The sequence below is a fragment of the Chrysemys picta genome, chromosome 6 (assembly GCF_011386835.1).
Source record: "Chrysemys picta bellii isolate R12L10 chromosome 6, ASM1138683v2, whole genome shotgun sequence".
NCBI classification, from domain to species: Eukaryota; Metazoa; Chordata; order Testudines; family Emydidae; genus Chrysemys; species Chrysemys picta.
The window spans coordinates 79296980-79323107 of NC_088796.1; the positions used below are offsets into that span (position 1 = coordinate 79296980).

Below are 26128 nucleotides of genomic sequence, written 5' to 3' on the forward strand. Positions count from 1 at the left end.
AGAGTTAAAAAAGGTTTTCTGAATATCTGATCCAGAAGTCCCCAATCGGTGGGGCATGCCCCCTAGGGTGGCGCAGAGGAACATATGGAGGGACACGGGGGGCAGGGAGGGAGCACCATACAGCTCCATTCCTGGCCCTGGCCCCAGTCTCGGCCCCGGCTGCCGGCTCTGTGCCTGGGGTCCTGGCTGCCGGCCCCACTCCTGGGGTTCTGTTCCTGGCCGTGGCCAGGGGTTCAGCCGCCGGCTCCATGCCCAGGGTTGGTTTGGCATGATTTGTTCTTGATAAATCTATGCTAGCTATTTCTTATAACCCTATTATTCTCTAGGTGCTTACAAATTGATTAATAATTTGTTCCAGTATCTTGACAGGTATCAAAGTTAGGCTGACTGGTCTATAATTTCCTGGGTCATCTTAGGGTATGTCTACACTGCAATTAAACACCTGCGCCTGGCCCATGTCAGCCAACTCAGGCTCATGGAGCTCAGGCTACAGAGCTGTAAAATTGCAGTGTCGATGTCAGGGCTTGGCCTGGGGCCTGGGCTCTGGGACCCTCCCCTCTTGCAGGGTTCCAGAGCATGGGTTCCAGCCCAAGCCCGGACATCTACGCTGCAGTTTTATAGCCCCACAGTCTGAGCCTTGTGAGCCTAGTCAGGCCACTACAGGTGTTCAGTAGAAGTGTAGACATGCCCCTAGTTCCCCTTTTTAAAGACAGGTATTATGTTTTCTCTTCTCCAGTCCTTTGGGACTTAACCCACACTCCATGAGTTCTCAAAGATAATTGCTAACAGTTCCTAGATTGATTCAGCTAGTTCCTTAAGTACCCTAGGATGAATTTCATCAGGCACTGCTGACTTGAATACGTCTAACTTATCTAAATATTCTTTAACCTGTTCTTTCCCAATTTTGGCTTGTGTTTCTTCCTCCTTGTTGTTAATATTAACAAAGAATATTGCTATCGGCTTTATTGCAAATAGGATTCAACTCTTCGAAAATGCTGTGTCTCTGTCATCCCTTTTAAAAGAAAAGCAGATATTAGGCATTTTCAAATGGTAGTTTTGTACATCAGAGGAATATTATGCAATAGATTGATTTTGTGGCATCAAGTATGATCTTAAGAGGGTGCTGAGCAATTGTTAAAGTCAGTAGCAGTTGTGGTATTTATGGGGGAGCAGGTACACCGCCAATACATGTAACATTTAGTAGTTAGCACTTTTCCTCAGTTTTCATTATTCCTCCTAAGGGTCATTTGTGTCCCTAGCATCATGGGTAGCAGTGTGGTGGGGAAGTAGGGCTTCTATGTGTCCTATTCATACAGGTGGTTCGGAAAGGGCAGAAGAGGGCGGGTGGGGGGGTTGGCTTCACCTCCTCCTCCCAAAACACAGTGGGCTGGGGAGCTGCACCAGCATGCTGGGGAATGTGCACTGCACCAGACATAGACCTGGTACAAGTTACTCCTCTTGAGCAATGAGGGAACTGGCTGCTTCTGAGGCAGCACAACAGTATCTTCTACTGTTACACAGTGAGAGGTTTATGTTAAGAATGTTCATCCTAAAGGAAACCCCACCCTGTTTAGAGAATTCAAGCTAAGAATGCTCACCCTATGAGAACCCAGCCCTGTTTAGAACTTAAACTAAGAATGTTCACCATATAGAAGCCCCACCCTGCTTAGAACAGCTGGAATTAATGGAGTGGCTTATTTTCTGGTTCTCACTATTCTGATGCATTCCAGGAGCCACTTGAATTATTATGGTATAAAAGGGACGCACCCACACACATTTCAGATGACCTCTGTGCATAGCCCCACCCTCGGTCCCTTGCCATCTTTCACTCTGATATTTTTTAATGTCTTCATTTGGATGGAGAAGAATAAATAGGACAATGGAAAAGAGTAATGTGCTTTAAAATAAGAGAGCCTTAAAACTAAGAGACTTAGGGCTTGTCTATACTTACGCGCTGGTTCGGCGGCAGGCAATCGAACTTCTGGGTTCGATTTATCGCGTCTTGTCTGGACGCGATAAATCGAACTCAGAAGTGCTCCCCGTCGACTCCGGTAATCCTGCTCGCCGCGAGGAGTATGCGGAGTCGACGGGGGAGCCTGCCTGCCGGGTCTGGACCGCGGTAAGTTCGAACTAAGGTACGTCGACTTCAGCTACGTTATTCACGTAGCTGAAGTTGCGTACCTTAGTTCGATTTGGGGGTTTAGTGTAGACCAAGCCTTACACACACACAAACCCCTTATTGTTAAATAGTGACCATTAAATTTGGTGCAATGTGTCCATGCACGTTAATTTACATATGTATATATTTTTGGTATTTCCAGTTCTCATCTTAAGCTCTGGGTACTCTATATCTAATTAAAACAAACAATAGTTTAAACTTCCATTTTAAACCTAATGCGCTTGGACACTATGCACTATTCCTCTCAATAATCATTATCCAGCAACTTCAGTCACATAATAAAGCTATTATCCTTATCCCCTAATTTCACCTCTTCCACAAACAGCCATGAAAAAAGTGGAGTTTGGAGCAGGCCAGTAAAATTAGCAAATCCAGGCAGTAGCAAGCCAAGACATTCCACTGAACCAGTGTAAAAAGCACAAGATTTTATTTCAGACAACTTAAAATATGCCTTATTTCTTAGTGATAACACATTATTCTTTTGCTATGTTGCACACTATTTTGTTAGATGTTTGGAGACCCTGAAGTAATACCATGTCATACTGATACTGCACATGCAATTTTAAAAATCAATTTAAGGCTTACGTGGTGCTGGGGATTATGAAATATGCTATGTATATCAAAACAATAGCACTGGCTTATGGAAAAGACAGATGCAATAATTCCTGTCTATGTTATGCCAGCAACATGTACAGTATTCAACCATATGTTATGCCAGACAGGATGTTGGTGGCTTTTCCCTAACCTGGACACCTGCTGATACTAGTCAGATTGTCTGTCACCATATGTGTCTGCTGTAATGAGGAAGTGTTGTATTTTTACCATGTGATCCTGACATTACTTTGGGAGCCACGCTTGTTATTGAATAGAAAAGTGAATTGCCATAATTATCAAAATCTGCCTCATGGATGTAAATAAGCAGGTTCTCTGGGACGCCTGAATTCTCTCTCTCTCTTTGTCTATCTTTTATTCAGTATGCATTTTTGCATACTGTGGGCTTGTCTCCACTTATCAGTGGATCAGCGCTGCGGCGATCGATCCACCAGGAGTTGATTTAGTGAGTCTAGTGAAGACCCACTAAATCGACCGCAGATCACTCTCCCGTCAACTCCGGTACTCCACCAGAACAAGAAGAGTAAGGGGAGTCGACAGGAGAGCGTCTCCCATTGACATAGCATAGCGTGGACCCCGTGGTAAGTAGATCTAAGCTACGCCAACTTGAGTTACGCTACTAATGTAACTCAAATTGTGTAGCTTAGATCGATTTTCCTCCCGTAGTGTGTGATATCTTTTGTGTCTTTTTTTTCTGTGCCATTCCCTCCCTACATTAACAGCAAAAAATGATCCATTTCAGCATAGATGAGAAGAGGATCACTGACTCGTTAAAAAGATTACTGTAATAAATGGTGTGTATAGCACTAGTGCCCTGAAGGAATTATAATGCCCAGCTGTGTGTCATAGGCACTATACTGCTGACAGCTGAAGGAGATTCTTGTTTTGCTCAATTGACTGGTGTCTGTAATTTGGAAGCATAAGGTCTGAGTCCTATCCCTGCAATCTCAGTGAGTGCTATAGCATACTGACAGCCATCACCATAAATCAAATTGCCACACATTTGTGATAATTCTCCACTATGATAAAGAGCACATTTATTTTCCAAAACACCTGGTATGATAAAGCCTTTGTTAAATAACACTTTTTGTTTTGTCCCATATTGTTTTACAGTGAGTTCATTGTGTCCCCAGACCTGTTGGGGTTGTGCACTCTGACTCCTTCTATATACAGAGGCGATAGTGCTTTCTTTTTAAGAACAAACTTTCAATAGATTAACATTATTTTATTTCTTTTTCCTGTGGCTGTTCAGAATCTGATAACTGAAAAGTTAAGTATCATTAGACAGGGTGGCAGTGTGTCGAAACAATAGAGCCTTGAAAAGAAAAGATCACCCACTAAAAACTGTGAAATCTTAGAAGTAACTGGGCTCATCCTTTAATAAAATAAACAAGATGTGTGCTACCAGCCTGTTTCAGCAGGGATTTTGTAGAAAGGTTGGTGCTGGCTCGCTCTCTACAAAAGCAGCTGGAGATTTATTCCTTCCCCAGATACAAATCAGTATATGTACCTGTCTGCTTATATGTGCCCCTTTCCCCTCCACCCCCAATAGAGTGGAACTGCCTTGCTTATAGTGAACTTAGATATAATGAAATTCCATTTATAATAAAGTGGATGGAAAGTTCAGAATTGTTTCAATGCATTACGTTGTGCAAATTGAAATTCCAAATGGTCTGAACTGATATGAAAATCTGTGATCCTGTATTTTCTCCAGTTGGAGACACTGAAGTTCTATCTATTCCCCCAGCTTCCCCTAATTGGAGATCAAGGGCTCCCACTCTTCTCAGCTGGAGACAATGAAGGCATCCCCAACAACCATATCCCCATTGAGATTGTCCACCTCTGCACCCTGTGCTCTCTCCATCAAGCACTCACCCCAACCTAATTCCCTTCTCAGTGTTCACTCATTCATCTAGTAAAGAATTAGAGAAGCTTTCCTTGGTTTTCTCCATTATAGGGTGCACCTGCTTTCCCTCTCAGGTGTCTGAGCTTTCTTTTGAACTGAAGTATTGTAAGTTTAAGGAAAAGTGTTTCTCATGTGAATAAGAACAAGGGATGAAATCCTGCACCCCATTGAAATCAGTGGAAGGCCAAGATTTTATGGAACATTTTGAGGGCCTGATCCTGCTCTCAGATGCAGTGTTCTGTGTCAGAATTAACTCCAGTGTATAGGAGTTATAGTAGGTTAAAAACAGGTCTTGACTCTGTTCCTTAAGGATATAATGGGAGACTCCATATGCCATACAGGGTATAAATACACTGGCATAGTAGTATGATATTTATCTTATTGTATGTTGGACTATTTTCCTCAGTCAAATGGAGGGTGGGTAAGCTAGAAAGCATGCTCAGTGTCTGGGAACAATAGTTTTGCCTGTGTCACTACAGATCAGAAATAATTATTTATGGAATTTTCCTCTTAAAGGACAAAATAAATAAGCCATGAGCTTTCAATGTAGGTTGATTTGGATAGATCACTTACTCTCAAAATATTAAAAGTACAGTGTATGGAGTATGTAAACATTCTGCTAGTATGGCTGAAAACACTGATACCCCAAAAGAATTATTTACTTCAGTCATGCAATTCGGATGCCGAGGGAATGCTGATTTAGATGTGAGGCCCTTGGCATAAAGCACTGGGCATTAAATGCATGAGCATTTCTTCAGAGCTGCTTAGCTGAAGTTTATCATGACCATTCAGCTATTGCCTAGCAACTTGTGGAAGCAATCAAAGAGCTCTTTGTCCGCAGCCCTGGCAAAAACATTTCTTCACAGATCTCCTTATCAGGATCAAAAGCAACACACAAACTTATCAAAAATACTTTTATTGGATAAGAAAGAAAATACACATTTTTAAATCAAATTGTTCATCACCATGTCATACTGGTTATGTCAAAACATCTCTTGCAAACCCCACTAAAATCTTGTTTTCCTCAGTTCATAGTTTTGCTATAAAGCTTAGCTCTCTTTTCTGAAATGTAGTATACAAAATCAGAGCTTGGAGAATTCTTTGCCTTTTTTGTTTAATCTTTTTGAAATTTCTACCTTTCTCTCAAAAATAAGTTAGTTTTTAAGTTATACAGATGTAAAAATTAAAACTAAATTTTCCTGTTTTTAAGTTCTTTTTTGTGTTCCTCTGAATAACAACTAATAGATGAGATATTTTAAAATATGTAGATAGAGATTCAATATGTCATTAAATTAGTATATGTACTTCTCTGCTTATACATGCCCCCAACTCCCAATACAGTGGAACCTGCTTTGCTTATACTGAACTTAGATATAATGAAATTCCCTGTATAATGAAGCGGATGGAAAGTTCAGAATTATTTCAATGCATTATATTGTGCAAATTGCAATTCCAAATACAGCAGTCACCATTAAAAATGCAACATTTGCCCATAGTTATGGACAGTAGTATCTGAGATACTATGTTTTTTCCTTTGCTAAGTATCCTGAAATAATTCTCCACCTGATCACCTTCACCCATCAGAAAACACATGGGAAGAGGATAAGAAAAAGGAAATCTTTAAAGTTTTCTTCATGGAAGTATCTTCTTGACCACTATAGGGGGAAAGGACTTGTCTTTTTTTCTTGTTCCTCCATGGCTCAGGTTGGGTCCCCCAAACCTCATTGACCCTATGGGCCCGGGACTCTGCCGCTTCTACACTAATGTCCCCACATAGCATGGTTGTCATGATCAGTGATTTTCAAATTTTTTTTCTGGGAACCCAGTTGAAGAAAATTGTTGATGCCCGCGCACCAATGAAGCTGGGGATGCGGGGTTTAGGTTGTGGGAGGGGCTCAGGGCTGGGGCAGAGGGTTGAGGTGCAGGGGCAAGGGCTGCGGGGTGGGGACAAGAATGAGGGGTTCAGGATGTGTGAGGGGGGCTCTGGTCTGGGGCAAAGGGTTGGGGTGTGGGAGGAGGCCAGGGCTCTGGGCCGGGCATGCAGGCTCCGGGGTGGGGCCAGGGCTGAGGAGTTTAGGGTGCAGGAGGGGGCTCCGGGTTGGGGGGGCTTAGGGCTGGGGCAGTGGGTTGGGGTGTGGGAGGGGGCCAGGGCTCTGGGCCGGGCATGCAGGCTCCGGGGTGGGGCCAGGGCTGAGGAGTTTAGGGTGCAGGAGGAGCTCTGGGTTTGGAAGGGGCTCAGGGCTGGGGCAGAGGGTTGGGTGTGGGGTGTGGGGCAAGGGCTTATGTCCAGCGGCTCCCGGTCAGTGGCGCAGCCGGGGTGCTTAGGCAGGCTTCCCGCCTGTCCTGGCACCGCGGACTGCCCTGCGCCCTGGAAGCAGCCAGCATAGGGTGACCAGATATCCCAATTTTATAGGGACAGTCCCGATTTTTGGGTCTTTTTCTTACATAGGCTCCTATTACCCCCCACCCCCCGTCCTGATTTTTCACACTTGCTGTCTGGTCACCCTAAGCCAGAAGCAGTTCTGGCTCCTAGGTGGAGGCGCGCACATGGCTCTGTGCAGCTCTTGCCCACAGGCACCGCCCCCCCCCCCCAGCTACCATTGTCTGGGAACTGGCTAAGGGGAGTGTGGAGCCAGTGCTTGGGGCGGGGGCAGCGCGCGGAGCCCTGTTGCCGCTTCCGTGGCACAGCGTGGTGTAAGAGCAGGTAGGCACTAGCCTGCCTTAGCTGGGCAGCACCACCCATGGGACTTTTAATGCTGACCAGAGCCGCTGGGTCGCTAACCCGAACTTTGAAAAACACTGTCATAGAGGCTTCTCAAATTTGGGTTCCTAAATAAGTCCATATTTAGGCATCTAACTAAAGTGGTCTAATTTTCAGACATGCTAAAATCCCACAGTTCTCACTGATTTCAAATGGGGGTCCTTAACATGTCTCAATATCAGGCCACTTAGGTGCCTAAATATGGACTTATTTGTCTAATGTTAGGTACCCAAATTTGAAAATATTGGCCCAAGTTATTGAGAAGCTGGTTGTTTTGTGTCTTAACTGTAGATAAAAGCAGGACAATCAAAATACCTATGTAGGCAAAAAATCAAATGTGATGGTGGTATTGTTAAGATACAGGAACTCTTTCACCTCATGGCAATAAAAATTCTTTTCAGGTCAATATTAATCAAAGGGTTGTTATTATCTTATGGGTGTTAGGTGACCTGTATCTGGATTCTAATAGAAAAATGTTTTCACTACCGTTGGCACTGTTTTAGCCCCCTTTTTGACAGAGGCCAAAGATTTAAGAATCTGGAGATTCACCTTTCCTCTAACCAGAGAGGTGCTCATTCCTTAATTAGATTCAGGCAGTTTGCAGGGCAGTTGTTGTGGGGCTGGGAGGGGAGGGGAATGACACTGTGCCTGTATGGATGAATAAGGTCATTTATTTTCAAGGATTTTCAGCATTTCACTAACACTAGATATTCACTTTTCAGTGTTTTTTAGAAGATTTTTCTCAAATATCACGTGAAACTGTTTTCCCTTTTTTTTAAAAGTCTGACAGTAAGTGACCAGAACCATATTTTGCTGGAAATACTTCTAAAGCAAGTCGTACTTGTGGCTGGATTTAGTCCATTTTTTCTTTAGCCAAATGATTCATTCAATAGTGGCACTACAGTAATCGTCAGTTGCTAATGCAAAGTACTGTAGACACAATAAGGTCTGAGTACCACAGTAGTTGCTTACTGGCATTTAACATGCGGGGGACTTTTCAGAAGTGGGTAGAAAAGAAATAAAATCAGGAAAGTTAGATTTAAGGTTGCTGGTTTGTAAAGAAAAAAATGTCTATGATTCTAATTACCAGTTCATATTATGATTTGTGCCTGTTTCTGTATTGGGGTTCAGGTCATGGCAATTTTATATTCAGTTTTGTGCCAAAACCAGACAAAATACTGAATGACAGATGTCCTTAGTACTGTGTTGCAGCTAAGCATTTTGGAATGCTCACATGGTGTGTTTTGAAACCTTTTGTGTGCTCTACATTTTTTCATTTGGTATGAGGCTTAGTGGTAATCAGCTCACCACTAATTAGAAGTCATTCCCTGTCCTGATCACTATTGTTACATGAAATTATCTCAGGCCTTAAGAATTTTTACATTCAGAAGAGAAGTTTCAGCAGTAGCTTGCTTTGTCTTGTATATTTTCCTCACAAAGAAGTGACAATGAACTTCTGCTATCTGGAATGATCATTACAGAGGAACCAAAAGCCATGTATGCCGCATTTGGATTATTTTGCTCTTTTCCATTTCCTTTCTCTTTGCAGCTGGTAAACAGAACATACTCATGGTGAAAATGAGGGGTGGACAAGGCCTGGTTTTATAAAGGTCATGGGAGACACCAAAAACTTTTGTAATACTGGAGGGTTGGCTACTTGGGGGCTTCAGCCCTGTGGAATTCTTAAGCTTTGCTAAGCTGAAGCTAAGCACCTGAAGAGTTCCTAAATCATTGTGGCTTAACTTCAGTTTTACAGATCTTAAAAGCTCAGCAGGAATGAAGTTTGAAGGTAGGATCTCCTGTAGCTCATATGTTCTGTGGAAGCAGAGCTGCAGCGATGCTTTCCTGCTGTAGAGCTTAGGATCAAATCCTGCACACAAATAATCAAAGTGGGAATATAAAGGGATCCAGTGTTGTGGAGTCCAGGAAAGGCAGAAGCAGGGAGAAGAGCCAGATTAAAGAATGGGATGAAATCCTGATCCTATTAAAGTCTATGAGAGTTTTGCTCTTGACTTCCATGGGGCCAGGATTTCACCCCGTTTGTTATCTGTGGTCTATAGAATCTGACTACTGGTGCTGCTGGTGACATCTCTGTGTATTTAATGGCTTGCAGGTATACATTGTGACAGCGTGTGTGCCGAGGGTCAATGGGGTCCAAACTGTTCATTGTCCTGTTACTGCAAAAATGGAGCTTCGTGCTCTCCAGATGACGGAATCTGTGAATGTGCACCAGGATACAGAGGCACCACTTGTCAAAGAAGTAAGGACAATGCTTTAAGATTTTATTCCCTTCTTCCTTTTTAAAATATGTGTATCATATAACTCTATATGGTTTTGCCAATATATGATGTAACAGGCCCACATTCTGCATTTTAATTGTGTTAATATACAAGGGGAAACGAAACATGTGCTTTAGGTACAGTTATCAAATAATTCCCATCAGTAATCATAATGTTCTTGTTACTGCACATTGAATGGATGTTTTCAGAGAACTATCCACAATGACTCCAAGATCTTTCTCTTGTGGTAACAGCTAGTTTAGACCCCATCATTTTATATATATATATAGTTGGGATTATGTTTTCCAATGTGCATTACTTTGCATTTATCAATATTGAATTGCATCTGCCATTTTGTTGCCCAATCACCTGGTTTTGTGAGATCCGTTTGTAGCTCTTCACACTCTGCTTTGGGCTTAATTATCTTAAGTAGTTTTGTATTGTCTGCAAATTTTGCCACCTCACTGTTTACCCCTTTTTCCAGATCATTGATGAATATGTTGAACAGCACTGGTCCCAGTACAAATCCTTGGGGGACACCACTGTTTACCTCTCTCCTTTCTCAAAACTGACCGTTTATTCCTATCCTTTGTCTCCTGTCTTTTTACTAGTTAAATAAATGTAAACCTTCCTAGTGATTTGGAACTGGGGGTATAACAAAGGTGTAGTGGCTTCCACAGTTTAGCACTCAAATGGCTCTCAGAACCAATCGCTCCTGCACAGTCTAGAGACCAAGGAGACAAATGGTCACACAAATAAATCAGGGCCCAATGACAAAAATGCTTTTTCTGTAAACAGGAAAATCTTATGACTGACACAGTGCTTCACTTGAAAATGGTGAAGCACTCCAGAGGGATTTGACCAAGTAAACTGTATCAAGTGTACATTTAAGAGACTGAATTTTGAACTAAATTAACATAGTGAAAATATACCAGGTTACTTTGGTAAATAGTAATTGCTGCTGTACAGCAGACACTAAACTTAAAGCATTACCTAATATATCCTAATTTATCAGGAAATAAGTGCCAAAGGGATTAGAGAAACAAAGAGAAATTCCATGCAGCAGGCCTTTTTTCTTTCAGTCTCTTTATGTGGCTGGTGATATAGCTCTGCTGAAGAAGGGACTAGTACCATTGGCATAAAAATTAACTGGAGGCCTCAGTGTTTCTGGTCTCAAGTTGTGTAGAAAACAGAGGTGATGTGTAGCTCTCTGCACTGTGTTAAGGAATGCAGCGACTGGCTAATTTAAAGAATAGCTGGAAAACACGCTACAACTGTGCCTTTCTGCCAATACAGCAGTGGGCTGAAGTAATTTAGATTTTTCCAACAAGTGAGAAAAAATATGAGAAGTCAATAATAGCAAAGCCTTAGGGTAAAGTCTTTCCTATTAAGGATACAACTATCTTACTCCATTCGCCTCTGTATTGTGTTTTAATGTTTTTTCCAACTACTTATCCTTTAATTTTCAAATCTACATATTTTTCAAACATAATTCATGGAAGTTATTACTCATTCTCTGCTTAAACAGAAATATGTTTGATCTGAGTCACATTCTTGTTTGTATTTGTTTGGCTGGTGTGAAATATAGCCTGAATACATGGCTAGGCCACATTCTGCCACTGTGCAACCCCAACTTGTGCAACCCCACTGACATGAGTGGGATTGCTCAGGATGTGAGTCAGGCCAGAATTTGAGTCACTGCCATTATAGGCTTTAACACATTCAATGCTGTTCTTCACTGCCACTACTGTATGGTAGTCCATTGTGGCAGCATCCTTTCAAGTGCCTGAATGTCACCAATTACTAACCAGACTGTAGTAAGCTCCTCAGGGTAGGGTCTTTTATCTTCTTAGATATCTGCAAGGCATTAAGCACTCATTGGAACTAGATAAATAACAATAACCACTAGTTCAACAAGTATGCACCTAGTAAATGGAGCAGAACTGGAAGTGACAGGAAGGCAGCACTGAACTGGTTAACTGTTAACCCATTTAGTTGTTGAAGAGGAATAGATCATTGTGGGGTAGAAAGTGCAAGAGGAAATGACAGTATATTCTTTCTGATTTCAGTTTGCTCTCCTGGGTTTTATGGACATCGTTGTAGCCAGGCATGCCCCCAGTGTGTGCACAGCAGTGGTCCCTGCCATCATGTAACTGGACTTTGTGACTGCTTACCTGGTTTCACAGGAGCCCTCTGCAATGAAGGTAAATGCTGTAATAAAGACCCTTGCAATGGATACAGTGACCAAGTGTGGCAATTTTTTTCATTCCATGCATTCTAGACTTATCCGATCACATTATCCCAAAGTGGTTTCTGGTTTTGTACATGCAGTTTGTAAATGTAGAAACTGAAGCCAGGTTGAAGTTGGTTGAAAAGATAGCTCGTAATGTTTTAAAAATACCTTTATTCTATTTGTGGAGATATGTTCATTATCAAAAGAACCCTCTAGGTAAATGAAATAGCTGTACAATAAATAATATAAATTTGCTCGACTGCATTTATAGCAGCATTTATTTTGGCATTATACTAAATAGGAATTTTCTTGATCCAAGACCTCAGATTTCAAGTACAAATATTAGGGAAACAATACAAATGTAAACTACTGAAAAATTCACTAAAATGTTTTAACAGTGTGTCCTAGTGGGAGATTTGGCAAGAATTGTGCTGGAATTTGCACGTGCACCAACAATGGAACATGCAATCCTATTGACAGATCTTGTCAATGTTACCCTGGGTGGATTGGCAGTGACTGCTCTCAGCGTAAGTACCAGTTTTTTTCTTTGAGATATCTTGTTAAAACAATTAGACTAAGTTCAGTTCCTTTTAATTTTCTTCTTGATGTTGAGGAAACACTTCATAACTAACTGATAAATGACAAGGACTTGTATTGGCACCTAGAATTTGTTTGGTTTGTTATAAGAAAAAGAGATGGACAAGATCAAATAAATAAATAAATAAATAAATAAATAAGGATTCCTATGTTATACGGTTAAGAGATATTTACCTACTTTACATTTCAAATCCCATATAAAAAAACCATTTGAACATTTGCATAGCAGTTTCATCATCATAAAATTCAAACTTCATGATTAAACAGTCATGCACTTCCTTCTCTGTCTAGCTACGTACATGGCCCCCATCACTCTAGTATTGTGAACACCCTATGAACATTAACAAATTTATCCTCAGGGCACACTTTTTAAATTATGGGAGTATTATTTCATTATTATTATCCCTATGTTACAGATGGGGAACTGAGACATATAGATGCTAGGTAATTTCCCCATGATCACACAAGAAGATTGTGGTAGGGCTGAAAACACAACCCAGATCTCCTGTGTTCAGTGCCTTTACCCACAAGACCATCCTTCCTCTTCTTAAACATTTTAAATTTTCAAAGCATTTTCTTGGTTTGATTTTTGCAATCTGGCTTCTGATTTAGCATCATTTTTACAGATTTCTCTCTGTTCCTTATTGATGTAGCTTTCATTGATGCATATTTTTTCCAATGACAGTCTATTCCTTGTTGTTCAGTCTGTAGATTAGTCTGATCATGCACCAATGAAGTCAATGGGAAATTTTATCAACATTTTACTTTTCTTATGATTTGTACAATCCATTATTATATTAACTATGGGCTTCCTCCTGACACCTATGCCGGGTCTATCTGAATCAGTAATCACTGGCATTAGTTTTCTGACACAAGCATTTTCATAGGTAGCAAGGCCTAGTATAAAAGCAACTTGATGGCCCAATCCTGTAGCCTGTACATACATAGCTTCACTGGGACAGTCTCAGACACCGATATGTCAGAATTCAGAAAATGTTGAGCTGTGGGTGTGGGAAAGCTGTTCAGTTTCCAAGGAGATGCATCTCCTAATAACCTGTCTCATTAATTTACATTACTTACGGTTTGACTAGCACAGGTTAACTGGCTGTGTCTCAGTACAATGCAAAGTCTCATCAATTTGGAAAAAAAAGTCCATTGGCTAAATTCTCAGAGGCACTGAACACCCACAACTCCCACTGCTGTTATTACTGGTCAAAATAAAACTTAGGACCTAATGAAGTCAATGGCAAAATTCTTCACTGGATGCAGACTCTTATTCTGTTGTATTCAACTCCTTACCTCCTTTCTGGGGTCTGAGTATTTGAGAGGATGTTGTACTTACAGAAGCAATGCAATAAAATTATGCCAACAGCATGAATGGGGGCATCTATTAAGGCTGTGCTTGTGACCACAAGAGAGGAAGTTTATTTGGTTTGTGCAAAGGCCGTCAGTTCTCATGGAAAATAATGGTTCCATTAATTTCTATCTGAAGTGGTGGCCTTCATGAAACCCCTTAGCCTTTTTCTGCATGTGACCTGACATTCCTTCTTGGCTGACCACTAACTTCATGCAGAAATTTTAAAAAATCATCATTACTCTTCACAGCTAATATGGAAACATCAGAAAAAGAATGGACTGAGATTTAAGGAAGAAGATACTTCTTGCAAATGTTTTTTTCTTCCCTTAATAAAACGAAATTTGAATTGTGGCCACACTTCCCAAAAATACAGGCTATACAGATATAAAGCTTTTTGCAAATGCAGACATTTAGTAAAATACACAACTGCCTTGGAAGAGCTAATTAGGTCTCTGGACAGCCAACTCAGAATATGATATGGGGAAAACACTATCTTACCCTTAACATAGTCAAAATCAGGACTCAAGCTCCAGTGCCTAATTTGTTTCTTCTCTCCTGTAAAATAGTAATTCTTTGTTTCCACAAGACTGTGTTTAAATTTAGAAAAGTAACTTAAAGCTAATGATTTCACAATGAAAAATGACAAAACTCTTTACTTACACTAAAAATAGAAATTTGGAAGAGTAATTAATCAAAAAATAAGAGGTCATTTTTACAGCACTCACTGCTCTCGATGGGATCTGATTTATTCATATATACATGTAACTTTTCTTTTGCTACAGTGCTATTTACATATAATAATTAGCATTTAGGGAGACATTTTACCATTCTTTCTGTTAATACTATTCAGTACCAAATTCATTCAATGTACCATTTTCAAAGCAGTTTCCAAACCTGCACCAATAATATTTGCAACTGCGGTTGTATGTGCAAGAACCTTCACTTACTTTATTGTTTATAATTAGGGCCCTACCAAATTCACGGTCATGGACCATGAAATCTGGTCTCCCTCTGTGAAAGCTGGTCTTTTTGTGTGCTTTTACCCGATATTATACAGATTTCATGAGGGAGACCAGCATTTCTCAAATTGGGGGTCCTGACCCAAAAGGGAGTTGAAGGGGGTTGACAGGTTATTTTAGGGGGATTGTGATATTGCCACCCTTACTTCTGCGCTGCCTTCAGAGCTGGGCGGCTGGAGATCGGCAGCTGTTGCCCAGGCGCCCAGCTCTGAAGACAGCACTGCCACCAGCAGCGGTGTAGAAGTAAGGGTAGCAATACCACCCCCCACCCCATACAATAACCTTGCAACCCTCCCACAACTCCTTTTGAGGTCCAGACCCCTACAATTAGAACACCAAGAAATTTCAGATTTAAGTAGCTGAAATCATGAAATTTATGATTTTTAAAATCCTATGACCATGAAATTGACCAAAATGGACCATGAATTTTGTAGGACCCTATTTATAATGATTTGTTTGTTGGAAGGATTATATTGATTCATGGTCTGCTGGGGACCAGTGAATAAATCAGAGGCCTCAAATCAAGAAACTAAAGCTAAACCATCTGATTCATCCTGCTTCAGCCATAAATTACATTTTGGGAGAGGAATACAGGGATTTAATTGATAACTGGGCCAGGGTACAAATATTTTCCCTCTCTCCCTGTTTATTCTCCTCCTATGCTAGGATTAGAATGCACAACCTCTCCATCTAGTTCAGTGGACTTCAGGAGGGGTGACTATTTTCCGTCACTGGAAACCAGTGAAGAATCAATCAAAAAACCTGATTTATATGACTCTCCCTTTTGAACTATGAGAAACCAGTGATACTGGCCACATAGTACTGTACTGAGATCAGGATCTCACACGTTGATTCCTCTTTCCAGTTTGTGTTTTTCATTTGTTCTTATCTAGCGTAAAAGACTAGTTAGTTTCAAGAAAAAGCTAGGAAACTATTTGGTTGAAATTGATCAGACTGAAGAAGGTAGAAAAGAACTGTTTTAACATTTGTATGTAGTGCTGCTTTGTGTCTTTACCAGATGAGATTAATTAATTGATTTGGGATATTTTAGCTTGCCCACCTGTCCATTGGGGTCCAAACTGTATTCACACCTGCAATTGCCATAATGGAGCTTACTGCAGTGCCTATGATGGGGAGTGCAAATGTACTCCAGGATGGACTGGCCTTTATTGTACCCAGAGTAAGTGACTCTTATGATCTACTTATTTTGTTGTGTGACTACCAATTAGTAACAGTATTTTCCTTCATTTCTTTTAATACTTCCTCTTTGTTCACTGATTTTTCCAACACTGTTATGCCATTCTAATCCAGAAGATGTGTCTCATGTCACCTCTGCTGGTACAAACGATGAAAATTGTAGCCACCTATATTAGTTGGGACTGCTGCATCTGAGGGGGAATTCACCCTTGGAGGAGGATAGGCTATGTTCACACCATTGCCTTCCCTTTGGGTTTCCTACAGAGGAAGGCAACATTCAGTTACAGCCAGGAGTCCACAGGAGTCTCAGCGGCAGAAGCTGGCATGTGCATGTGCTGAATGAATGCTTTCCCAGGTGTCCAGACATTGTCTCCGAACCTGGCCAGAGCTATACACTTCTGACGCAGCACTTGCTAGGCCCTGACAAAAAGGCAGTATGCAGTTATCTTGTACTCCTTCCCCACCCAAAACCTTCTCTGAGAGGAATTCTGCCACTGGGCACTCTGCACCCAAAATTACATCAGCATTACCCAGGGCTGAATCAAGTCCTATGAAGTGAATAGCTTCAAGTTTGCTCATGACAGTGATTCATAGAGACACATTCCTCTCCTCAACAGTATTGTAAAGTGATTTTATCCCAGGTCCCCTATCTCTCTAGTCATTAGCTTACAGGGAGCAAGCTTTACCAACACATAATTTAGGTACTGGCATGACTATTTATATTATCTGGAACCAGAATCGGAACTTCATCAGGTCACTGTTTTATACTCTACTCTAGAATTGTTTTTGGGTGACTCATACATTTAATACCTGAGATCTCTCTCCAAGAACTTTACGTTAATGAATTAGATATTGGAAGTGTTGTGACTAGAAATCTGCATATGAGTGCTGAGCAATAGTTCATGCAAAGTTTGAGATAATTTTTCTGTTGATTGAAGGAATGTTGTCTTATTTTCCCCATTACAGGTATCCTATGATCACATTTATAGCTATTATTTGGCTTATGCTCAAGTCAGGTATACTCATCATATTTGATCTCAGCAAAGTACCACTGAAATCTGCTTTTTAAAGTCACTGCACTCCTTTTTCAATAGCACAATGTCAGAGCGGCAGGAGATAACACATATTATGGGGCCATATGGATAATGCTGTGGAAGACATTCACTGTATTGGTTCAGCTGTCAGCTATCATGGCTCTTTTGCTTCCTGCTGGTGAATAATGATCTGTTTGCAGTGATGTGTCTTCTTCATACTGACATGGAACCTTTGTGAGGAGCTGAGATGCAATATTTTTACTCATTAATGTTTCAACATCAACTGTGCAGAAAATATGTCCAAAGATTCATTCATCATTCAACAGTCTTCCTGGGCTCTTGCACAAAGTCCCCCCTCCCTTCTCCTTCAAATGTCTCCTTAAAATGTCTTCCCATTCCAGCAATCCTTCCTGCCTATCTTCTTCTCATCAGCAGCAGTCCCTGCATCCTCCCTTACCTGTTACTTTGTCTTGTCTTTTTGTCTAATATACACAGTAAACTTTTCAGAGCAGAGAAGCTCTTCATCTATTATCTTTATAAAGTCCTGTATAAATTAGTGGCACTATAGAAATGATTTTTAATAAATAATAATAATACTTGTATATTCCTCATAGAAGATTCTCTTCTCTTTTTTTCCTCCCCTTTGCACTGCAGGATGTCCCTTGGGGTTTTATGGCAAAGATTGTGCATTAATATGCCAGTGTCAGAATGGAGCTGATTGTGACCACATATTGGGGCAGTGCACCTGCCGCACAGGATTCATGGGGAAACACTGTGAACAGAGTGAGTAGGAAGCAGAAAATACTTGTGCATAGTAGGAACAAATGCAAAACTCCCTAGACCGAATACTGTGATTGTGAGTCCTTACTCAGACAAAACAGCACTGACTTCAAAGGGAGTTTTGCCTGAGTAAGGACCACAGGATTTGGACCTGTGATGTTAAGGTTGTTTCTCCATCTGATGAAAGCCTGAGAGATTAGTAAGACAGACTTATAGTCTTTCTTTAAATCTTTTTGATTGTTTATTTACATGTATAGCTACCTTTAAAAAGCTCCTGTCCTAGGCTACCTATAGTTGCCTTTGACATAATATTAGAAAAATGTCCATAACTGTACAAAAATAACAAATTAATCCAAAAAATTATTACCGTCATAACACCCTGATGAAAATAATAGCCGGAAGACTGAGAGCCAAATTCATCCCTGGAATAGCTCTATGTAAGTCAAAAGAGTTACCAAAGGGGGGCATATAAGGCACATTATATTTTCTATACCTAGGGCCTGATTCTCCTTTCACACATACTAGTTCTACCCCAGTTTAACTTCACTGGTTTCAGTAGAATTACATGAGAGAGAAGAACGAGGCCCAAAGGCTCACACTTGTGTTGGCCTAGTTTTTGGCAGGGTCAGGAGAGTGGTGCGTCTATGCCTAATACATCATATTACCCCCCAAATTGGCTCCAGTTCAGAAGATCAACACAGGGCCTACCCACTGTATAAATCTCACTTGTTCTGAGTGTTTAATTAGCACTTGACTGGTACATAAGCCTTTTGTAGACCCTTTGCACAGGGCTCAATTTCACATGTGTAGAACAGGCTTCCCATTAGGTATGGGGGGGGGGATGGGATGGATAGCTCAATGGTTTGAGCATTAGCCTACTAAACCCAGGGTTCTGAGTTCAATCCTTGAGGGGGCCACTCTAGGGATCTGGGGCAAAATCAGTACTTGGTCTTGCTAGCGAAGGCAGGAGGGGGCTGGACTCTATGATCTTTCAGAGTCCCTTCCAGTTCTATGAGATAGGATAGATAGGTATATTATAACAGATGTTGGTTTTGTAAAATTAACTAACATTTTTGTGTAGAGCTGTCAAAAAATGTTGACAGAACAGTTTTCTCTCAGAAAATGCAGTTTTATCGAAATCTCAATGTTTTGCTGGAATGTTTTGATTTTGATGGAATTTTCAATGGCAAAATCTCAAAACAAACCATTCTGACTTTCTTGTTTCACTTTGACCATGTCAAATGTTTCATTTTGATGAGGTGAAAGTGTTTTGTTTTGACTTTAGCATATTGATTCATTTTGTTTTGAGTTTTATATTAATTAAAGCATTGATTTTAATATAGCATATCTGAACAAATTATATTTAATATTTTATATTATAAAATGTTGACATTATTGAAACAAAATGTTTTGATGTTAATTCATAGAATTGTTTCTGAATTTCAGCTCTGTGGAAAATTTCAAAATTTTGGCTTTTTGTTTTGATTTGGAACAAAATCAAATATTTAAATGTTGGAATTTTCCATGTAATAGATATTCCCTTTTCTGATCAGCTCTAATTTGGGGGGAAATAAAACATGGACTTAAATTGCAATAAATACATAAATAAAAATTAAGAAAGCAAACTAGTTTTCCACCCTCCCCTTCCGAAAAAGTCTGAGAACTTCACAAAATTTAAGCTCCAAAAGGTTTGCCAATTCCTGTCTGAAAGAATTACACTTTTGTAATCCAGTTTTGTTACAATAAAGTAACAAGCCACAAATGTATGGTGGCAATATAAAAAAAAGCCAAAGCTATCAGTAAAGTGATGCTAATAACATGATTAAAGAGAGACTTTTAATCAGCACTGTATTACTGCACCTATAGCAATGCTTAGCATCAACGCACCTAAGTTTCTTTGTGTATCTAGCCCATGGTGCCTTATTCTCTACTGCCTTGTACCATAAGTGGCCTTTTAAACCTGTGCCATTATGATTTGGAGACAATTTACATTCATTTTGTATAGATGTAAACAAGGAGCTGGGCAGTGGAGAATCAGGCCCGGGTATCCACATGTGACATAATATTTTGTTTGTTTTCCCAGATAGGAAATCATTTAAAACAAACAAGATATTTTCTTCCCTCCTAGAGTCCCAGCACCAATAACACATTGCCACCTGCTGGTCACTTATAAAAATGTACCTGCTTTACAATGGCAAATCTTTAGGGTGCTTAATACTGTGTATCTGTAACAAAATATTTCAGTAGCATTTACTACACACAGAGTTCATATTCATAGGTTCAAATATGAAGATGTGCATTTTCTTTTTTATTATTTTGCACAGAGTGTCCCCCAGGTACATATGGTTATGGCTGCCGGCAAATATGTGACTGTCTGAACAACTCAACTTGTGACCACATCACAGGAACTTGTTATTGCAGCCCAGGCTGGAAAGGAGCAAGGTGTGATCAAGGTAATGACATGCAATAAAATGATTGTGAAAGTACTGTAAATTCTCTTAGATATCATATGTACATAAATAATGAATTCCCTCTGGGATGTGTATTTAAATGACTAGATTGTTCATTAATAATATTTATACTTATGAGTCTTAATCCATCCGATGACTTATTGATAGCTTGCTGGAGGAAGGAAGGATCGTGAGTTAGGACAGTATGCTTGTTTTTAACACAGCACATGATGATATCTTTTGCAGCGTTGTACTTGATAATGCCATACAAAGCTGCTGGTGGGTCAAGTACTTTGTACATTGTGTAGGGTTACCATACGTCCGGTTTTTCCCGGACATGTCTGGCTTTTCAGCAATCAACCCCCCGTCCAGGGGGAATTGCCAAAAAAACAAACATGTCCGGGAAAATGCCGGCCGGGCACTTCCCCTCCCGCGGCGGCTCTGCTCCTCCCCTGACTCTTCGGCTCTGTGTAAGAGCTGAGCTGCCCCAGCGCTATGGGCTTCAGGCAGCCCCCCTTGCCTCCGGACCCCAGCCGCCAGCCGGGCACTTCCCCTCCCGGGCTCCGGCGGCGCAGGGTCCGGAGGCATGGGGGCTGCCCGAAGCCCAAGCGCTACCGGCTTCACTGTTTGCCGGGCAGCCTCCAGACCCTGCGCCCTCGGCTGGGCGCTTCCCCTTCCAGGCTCCAGCTGCGCTGGGGAAGCGCCAGCCGGGGGTGCAGGGTCTGGGGGCTGCCCGGCAAACCGTGAAGCCGGTAGCGCTCGGGCAGTCCTTTTCGCGTGGCTGGGAGTGGGAGGGAGGAGGGGGCGGAGTTAGGACGGGGAAGGGGCGGAGTTGGGGCTGGGCTGGGCTGGGGAAATGGGCGGGGCCAGGGCCCGTGGAGGGTCCTCTTTTTTTATTTATTAGATATGGTAACCCTAACATTGTGTATTTCTTGGCCAGAGGGCAGAGTGCTATTTTTTCAGCCACATGAAATAGACATATAAAAGTAGAGTATTTGCATGAATTATTGTTGCCGGGTAAGGCTTGGGCTGTCACTCCTAATGCTTTCGGCATAACTCTAACTATATTTAAAATATATAGATATGAATACAGTAAGAGAGCTTTAAGAATAGAAGTCAGATTTCTGCTCTTCATTTTATAATTCTTGTATGAATTTATGCCATGTGTTTTCATTTCTTCTTGTTTTACAGCTGGTGTGATCATAGTAGGAAACTTGAACAGTTTAAGCCGTACCAGTACTGCTATCCCTGCTGATTCCTACCAGATTGGGGCTATCGCAGGAATCATTATTCTTGTCCTGGTTGTCCTCTTCTTGCTTGCACTATTCATTATTTATAGACACAAGCAGAAGGGGAAAGAAACAAATATGCCAGCAGTTACCTATACACCCGCTATGAGGGTCATCAATGCAGATTACACCATTTCAGGTAGGAGTAGAGCTATGTGAGGGACATGACTAAGTAAATCCCAGCCGGAGAAACAAAATTGCAAGTTTTGTTCCTCACTTAACTTTTACAACTATTCGTTCTCTCTTAATCAAGCTCATATACTGGCTACATAAATGCCCCCACAGGCTTGAGGAGGTGCAGATGGCACCTTTCTGCATCCGTAACTGCTACTATGATCAGGGAAGTTTATGCTTTCAGGGAGGGTAATTTGGGTTTCTAGTGCCTTTTGTTTCTAGTGACACCATCCCTTGGGAGTTCCACCAATGGGAGCAGTTTTAATCTCCATGGGGATGGAGCTTCATAGGTACCCCATATCGAAGAGGGAGATTCTCAAGGATCTACTGAATTTGTGTATCCCCAGTTGCTGCAGGCTGTCCCTCCTGTCTAGCCAGCAACTCAGCTTTTCAGGACACACTGGACAGCAACAGCCCCCCATGGCAGCCCCTTTCAGCTGTCAACAGCACATAGTCATAGTTCAGAGTGAATCTTTCCGAGTGTCTATAGCTGTGAACTGTTGTGTGTTGTACAATATAGCCTCTTTAATTTATGCATTTAATATATAAAGTCCATCTATGCTAGTAGAAATGTGTACCATTGAACAAAGGAAAATGCTGACCACATACCATACAATACAACTGTGTTCTCTAGCATCTTTCACGCAAATTGTATCTCAAAACATGTTTCAGAGTTAAGTAATACAGTGATGGGGTTAATTTTTCTGTTCCTCTGCTAACTATATTTAAAGGGTTTAAGAAAGGCTATGGTTTCCACTGAGATTTGAAATGAAATAGAGTAGTATGAGACAAGTGAAGGGAGTGGAAAGAAGAGAGGAGGCAGGAGTCATGGGTTAGGCTGGAGCAAGGCCATAAAGGGTTTTAAAACAAGGAGAGCAGTTTTTAGTTAGACCCTGAAATCAGCATGGAGTTGTTTCAGAGTTGGGTTGATATTGTCACATTTTTTGTATTCACAAAACTTCAGGAGTTAGGGAAGCTGGGGCTTTGGGAGGCCAGGAGTTGCAGTAGTTAGAGCAGATGAAGGTATGTTTGAAAAATGTGGCCAAGGGGGAGTCAGAGTAGTAGCAACACACACAACGTTGTGGAGCTGGTGGTCAGCATTTTTGCAAACTGGTTAATGCCAAGGTTGCAGACAATGGAGGCAAAAAAGAGTTAAAGGACTGAGTCTCAGGGAAGTATCTTCAAAAGGCAACAGCACATTCCTTTAAACTGTTCATTTTCTTCTCCCTTTCTTTTCAGAAACCATTCCTCATACTAATGGTGGGAATGCCAATAGCCACTACTTCTCCAACCCTAGCTATCACACCCTGACACAGTGCACAACCCCACCTCATGTCAACAACATGGACAGGATGACCCTTGCTAAGGTAAAACAAGAAAACAGTGGTGGCCATTATGCAGATCAACAAGCAGTATTAGCTCAATGTTTTCTTTTACATGGTACATCTCTCAACAAATCATTTTCATAAAAGATTTGATTTCTTAAACTACCTTATTGGACTTAGTTTTGTTTTCCCCAATTATCATCTTGTGCAAACATTAGTGATCTATAATCAGCTGCAGTCTACATTATCTTTTGTTTGTTTGTTTGAAATAGTCAAAAAACAATCAGCTGTTTGTGAATCTTAAGAATGTGGATCATGGAAAACGGAGTGCAGTCCTGGACTATACGGGAACACTGCCTGCAGACTGGAAACATGGAGGCTACCTCAATGAGCTTGGTAAAGAAATAAAGAGAAAGGGTGCTGTGTGTTACCCTGTGTGGGTCTAAAGGATGGCAGAGCAGACATTTCCTGTGTGAGGTCTAGGCACAATCTGGTTCTTCTGTGAAGCTAGCTAACATTGCCAATGGTGCTAGCCTTGCCAAATTGAGCATAGAGAGGTCAAGGCCATGGCCCTCCTTCTAGGCTGACCAGTGGAGCAGTACCCTCAGAGAGAGGAATATAATTAAAGACAATCTAGTTGGTTTTATGGAAAATAGGTCTGGTTGATAAAGGAAATTGTGTAAACATAATATACTTAGACTTTTATTTGACTTAGGCCTGGTCTACACTGGGTGACATTTAATGGCCTATGATATACAGAAGATCAGACTAAACGATTAATGAAAGAACAGGAGTACTTGTGGCACCTTAGAGACTAACAAATTTATTAGAGCATAAGCTTTCGTGGTAAATTTGTTAGTCTCTAAGGTGCCACAAGTACTCCTGTTCTTCTTTTTGCGGATACAGACTAACACGACTGCTACTCCTAAACGATTAATGATTCCTTCTGGCCCTAAACTCTATGAATCTAGACATTGTTAGTCAGTATATAGGTGTACAGTCACACTGCTTCTGCAGTGAATCTGTGCTCTCATTGTAGGAGTATTTCTCCTGTGAGGCACAAATTAGCCATGAAACAATTCTGTAGAGATTTTGAATGGTTGCCCAGAGAATTGCAATTAGATTTACAAAACGTTCTGTGTTTTTTGTTACTCTCCTTTTTCATAGGTGCTTTTGGGCTTGACAGAGGATATATGGGAAAATCCCTGAAAGGTGAGTTTTTATTTTCTGACACATTTAAATAAAAATACACAGATACTTAATGTCCTATTTAAAATTATTCTTGGTTTCTGTGGAAAGAGAATATATGAAGTGCAGTGAATCTGTGACTCTTTGTAAGCTGATGGGTTATCTCACTAGCCCAGGAAGAAACCAGTGCAATACCCAAAGCTTTCAGACCTTTGCCTCCTGGCACAATTTATTGGTTAAACAGAAAACTCATGAGTAACACCAAAATAAAGCAACTCCCCTGGCTAACGTGGGCTGCAGTCCTCAGAGACTTTTTCTTTGCCTCTCTTCCTTTCTGGAAGGATGATACATCATTCCCTTAAATCCCCTGCTGGATCCTGTGAAAGGCAGGTAGCCCATTACCCTTTCCTAGCTGTTTCCCCCCTATCACACTCCAGTTACCCCTGCGAGGATAATATAGCTTTGCATGAGGCTGTGCCTTTCTGGCACAACTGAGCTCGCATGAGTGAACTGAAGACTTCTGTCAGAGCTGTGTTCTAGTTTGGCAGTAATAAGACAAAGAATATAACTCCTTTATATGTCAGTAAGCTGTTAAAAGTTGAAGAAGACAGCAACATGTTAATACTGCAGTGAAAGTTAAATGTGATAATGCTACAGTGTTTCAGATTACAGAGCATCTGTTCTGACCTATGGTTGCCACTATGTCCACAAGTGAGCCTGCAGTGCTTGGGCACATTACGTGGATACCACATACCCTTCGGAAATATTTATTCCACCACTTGAAGATTAAGTTGCAGCAATGGCCAGGTCCTTTTTATTATTTAACCTACAGCCAAGAAGCTGTAACTGGTCTTTTCAGATGTCCACCTTTGCAACTGTCGTGCATGTCTTTGCCACCCACATCAAGATTATGCAACTGTAATGTTCTCTACTTAGGGCTGTATTTTTAGATCCATCTGGATACTAAAGATGGCGCAGAATGTGATGGCCCACTTGGTAAATTTAACCTGTGTTCCATGCTCTGCCCCGGCTGGCTGTGAGTTCTGGTTTTGACCTTTAAAGCTGTAAATGGCTTAATACTTGAAAGACCATCTCTCTCCCCATGCTATACCACCACAGCTGAGATTAGCAGAGGTGGAGTCCTATTGGTATAAATGAGAGAGGTAGCTGGCAGGGTATAGTCTGTCAGGGCACTACAGCTATGGAATTTGCTCCCCTCCTTGGTCTGAAATAGCCCGATCCTCATCACCTTCATGTCTCACTGGAAGGCTCATTTTTTCCCAGGCATCTGAAAATGGGGGGAGTTAAGTATATAGACAAAAGCAGCTATTTTGTAGAGCATTTGTATAATACAATATAATTTAATTGAAGGAATCAATTATAATGTTTCAGTATGTGATATTGTCTGGCAGTGAAGGATTCTCTGGATGTTCTTGAAAGATTTTGGGGTGCTTCATTTGAGACTCCTTAAAAGGGCCTGGTTGTTGAAAAGTTCTGACCGTCCACTCTCTGAAAGTCAGATACCTATAAGGCGTCTCAAGTTGCGTACCCAAAATCAGGGTATATCTACACTATGGAGCCCATACCGGTACAGCTAGGTGCATAGTTATGCCAGAATAATCCCATAGTATAAATGCGGCCTACACCAATGGAGGAGGTTTTTCCATCAGTGTTGGAATACACCCAAATGACAGTACCTAGGTCAACATTCTTCCATTGACATAGCTGTATCTACACTGGGGGTTAGG

At 41.2% G+C, this 26128-nt stretch overlaps 1 protein-coding gene across 2 annotated transcripts in view; it reads left to right on the forward strand.

Moving 5' to 3' along the window:
- The window catches only part of MEGF10 (multiple EGF like domains 10), a 165797-nt gene that overhangs the window by 131854 nt on the left and 7815 nt on the right, over positions 1-26128 (forward strand). For both annotated transcript variants that reach the window (XM_065599304.1, XM_005303051.5), the window contains 10 exons: positions 9572-9718; positions 11807-11941; positions 12369-12497; positions 15995-16123; positions 17829-17957; positions 20279-20407; positions 21596-21832; positions 23107-23234; positions 23465-23588; positions 24360-24404. In XM_065599304.1, coding sequence (XP_065455376.1) covers positions 9572-9718; positions 11807-11941; positions 12369-12497; positions 15995-16123; positions 17829-17957; positions 20279-20407; positions 21596-21832; positions 23107-23234; positions 23465-23588; positions 24360-24404 — 1332 coding nt within the window. The remainder of the gene's footprint in view (positions 1-9571; positions 9719-11806; positions 11942-12368; positions 12498-15994; positions 16124-17828; positions 17958-20278; positions 20408-21595; positions 21833-23106; positions 23235-23464; positions 23589-24359; positions 24405-26128) is intronic.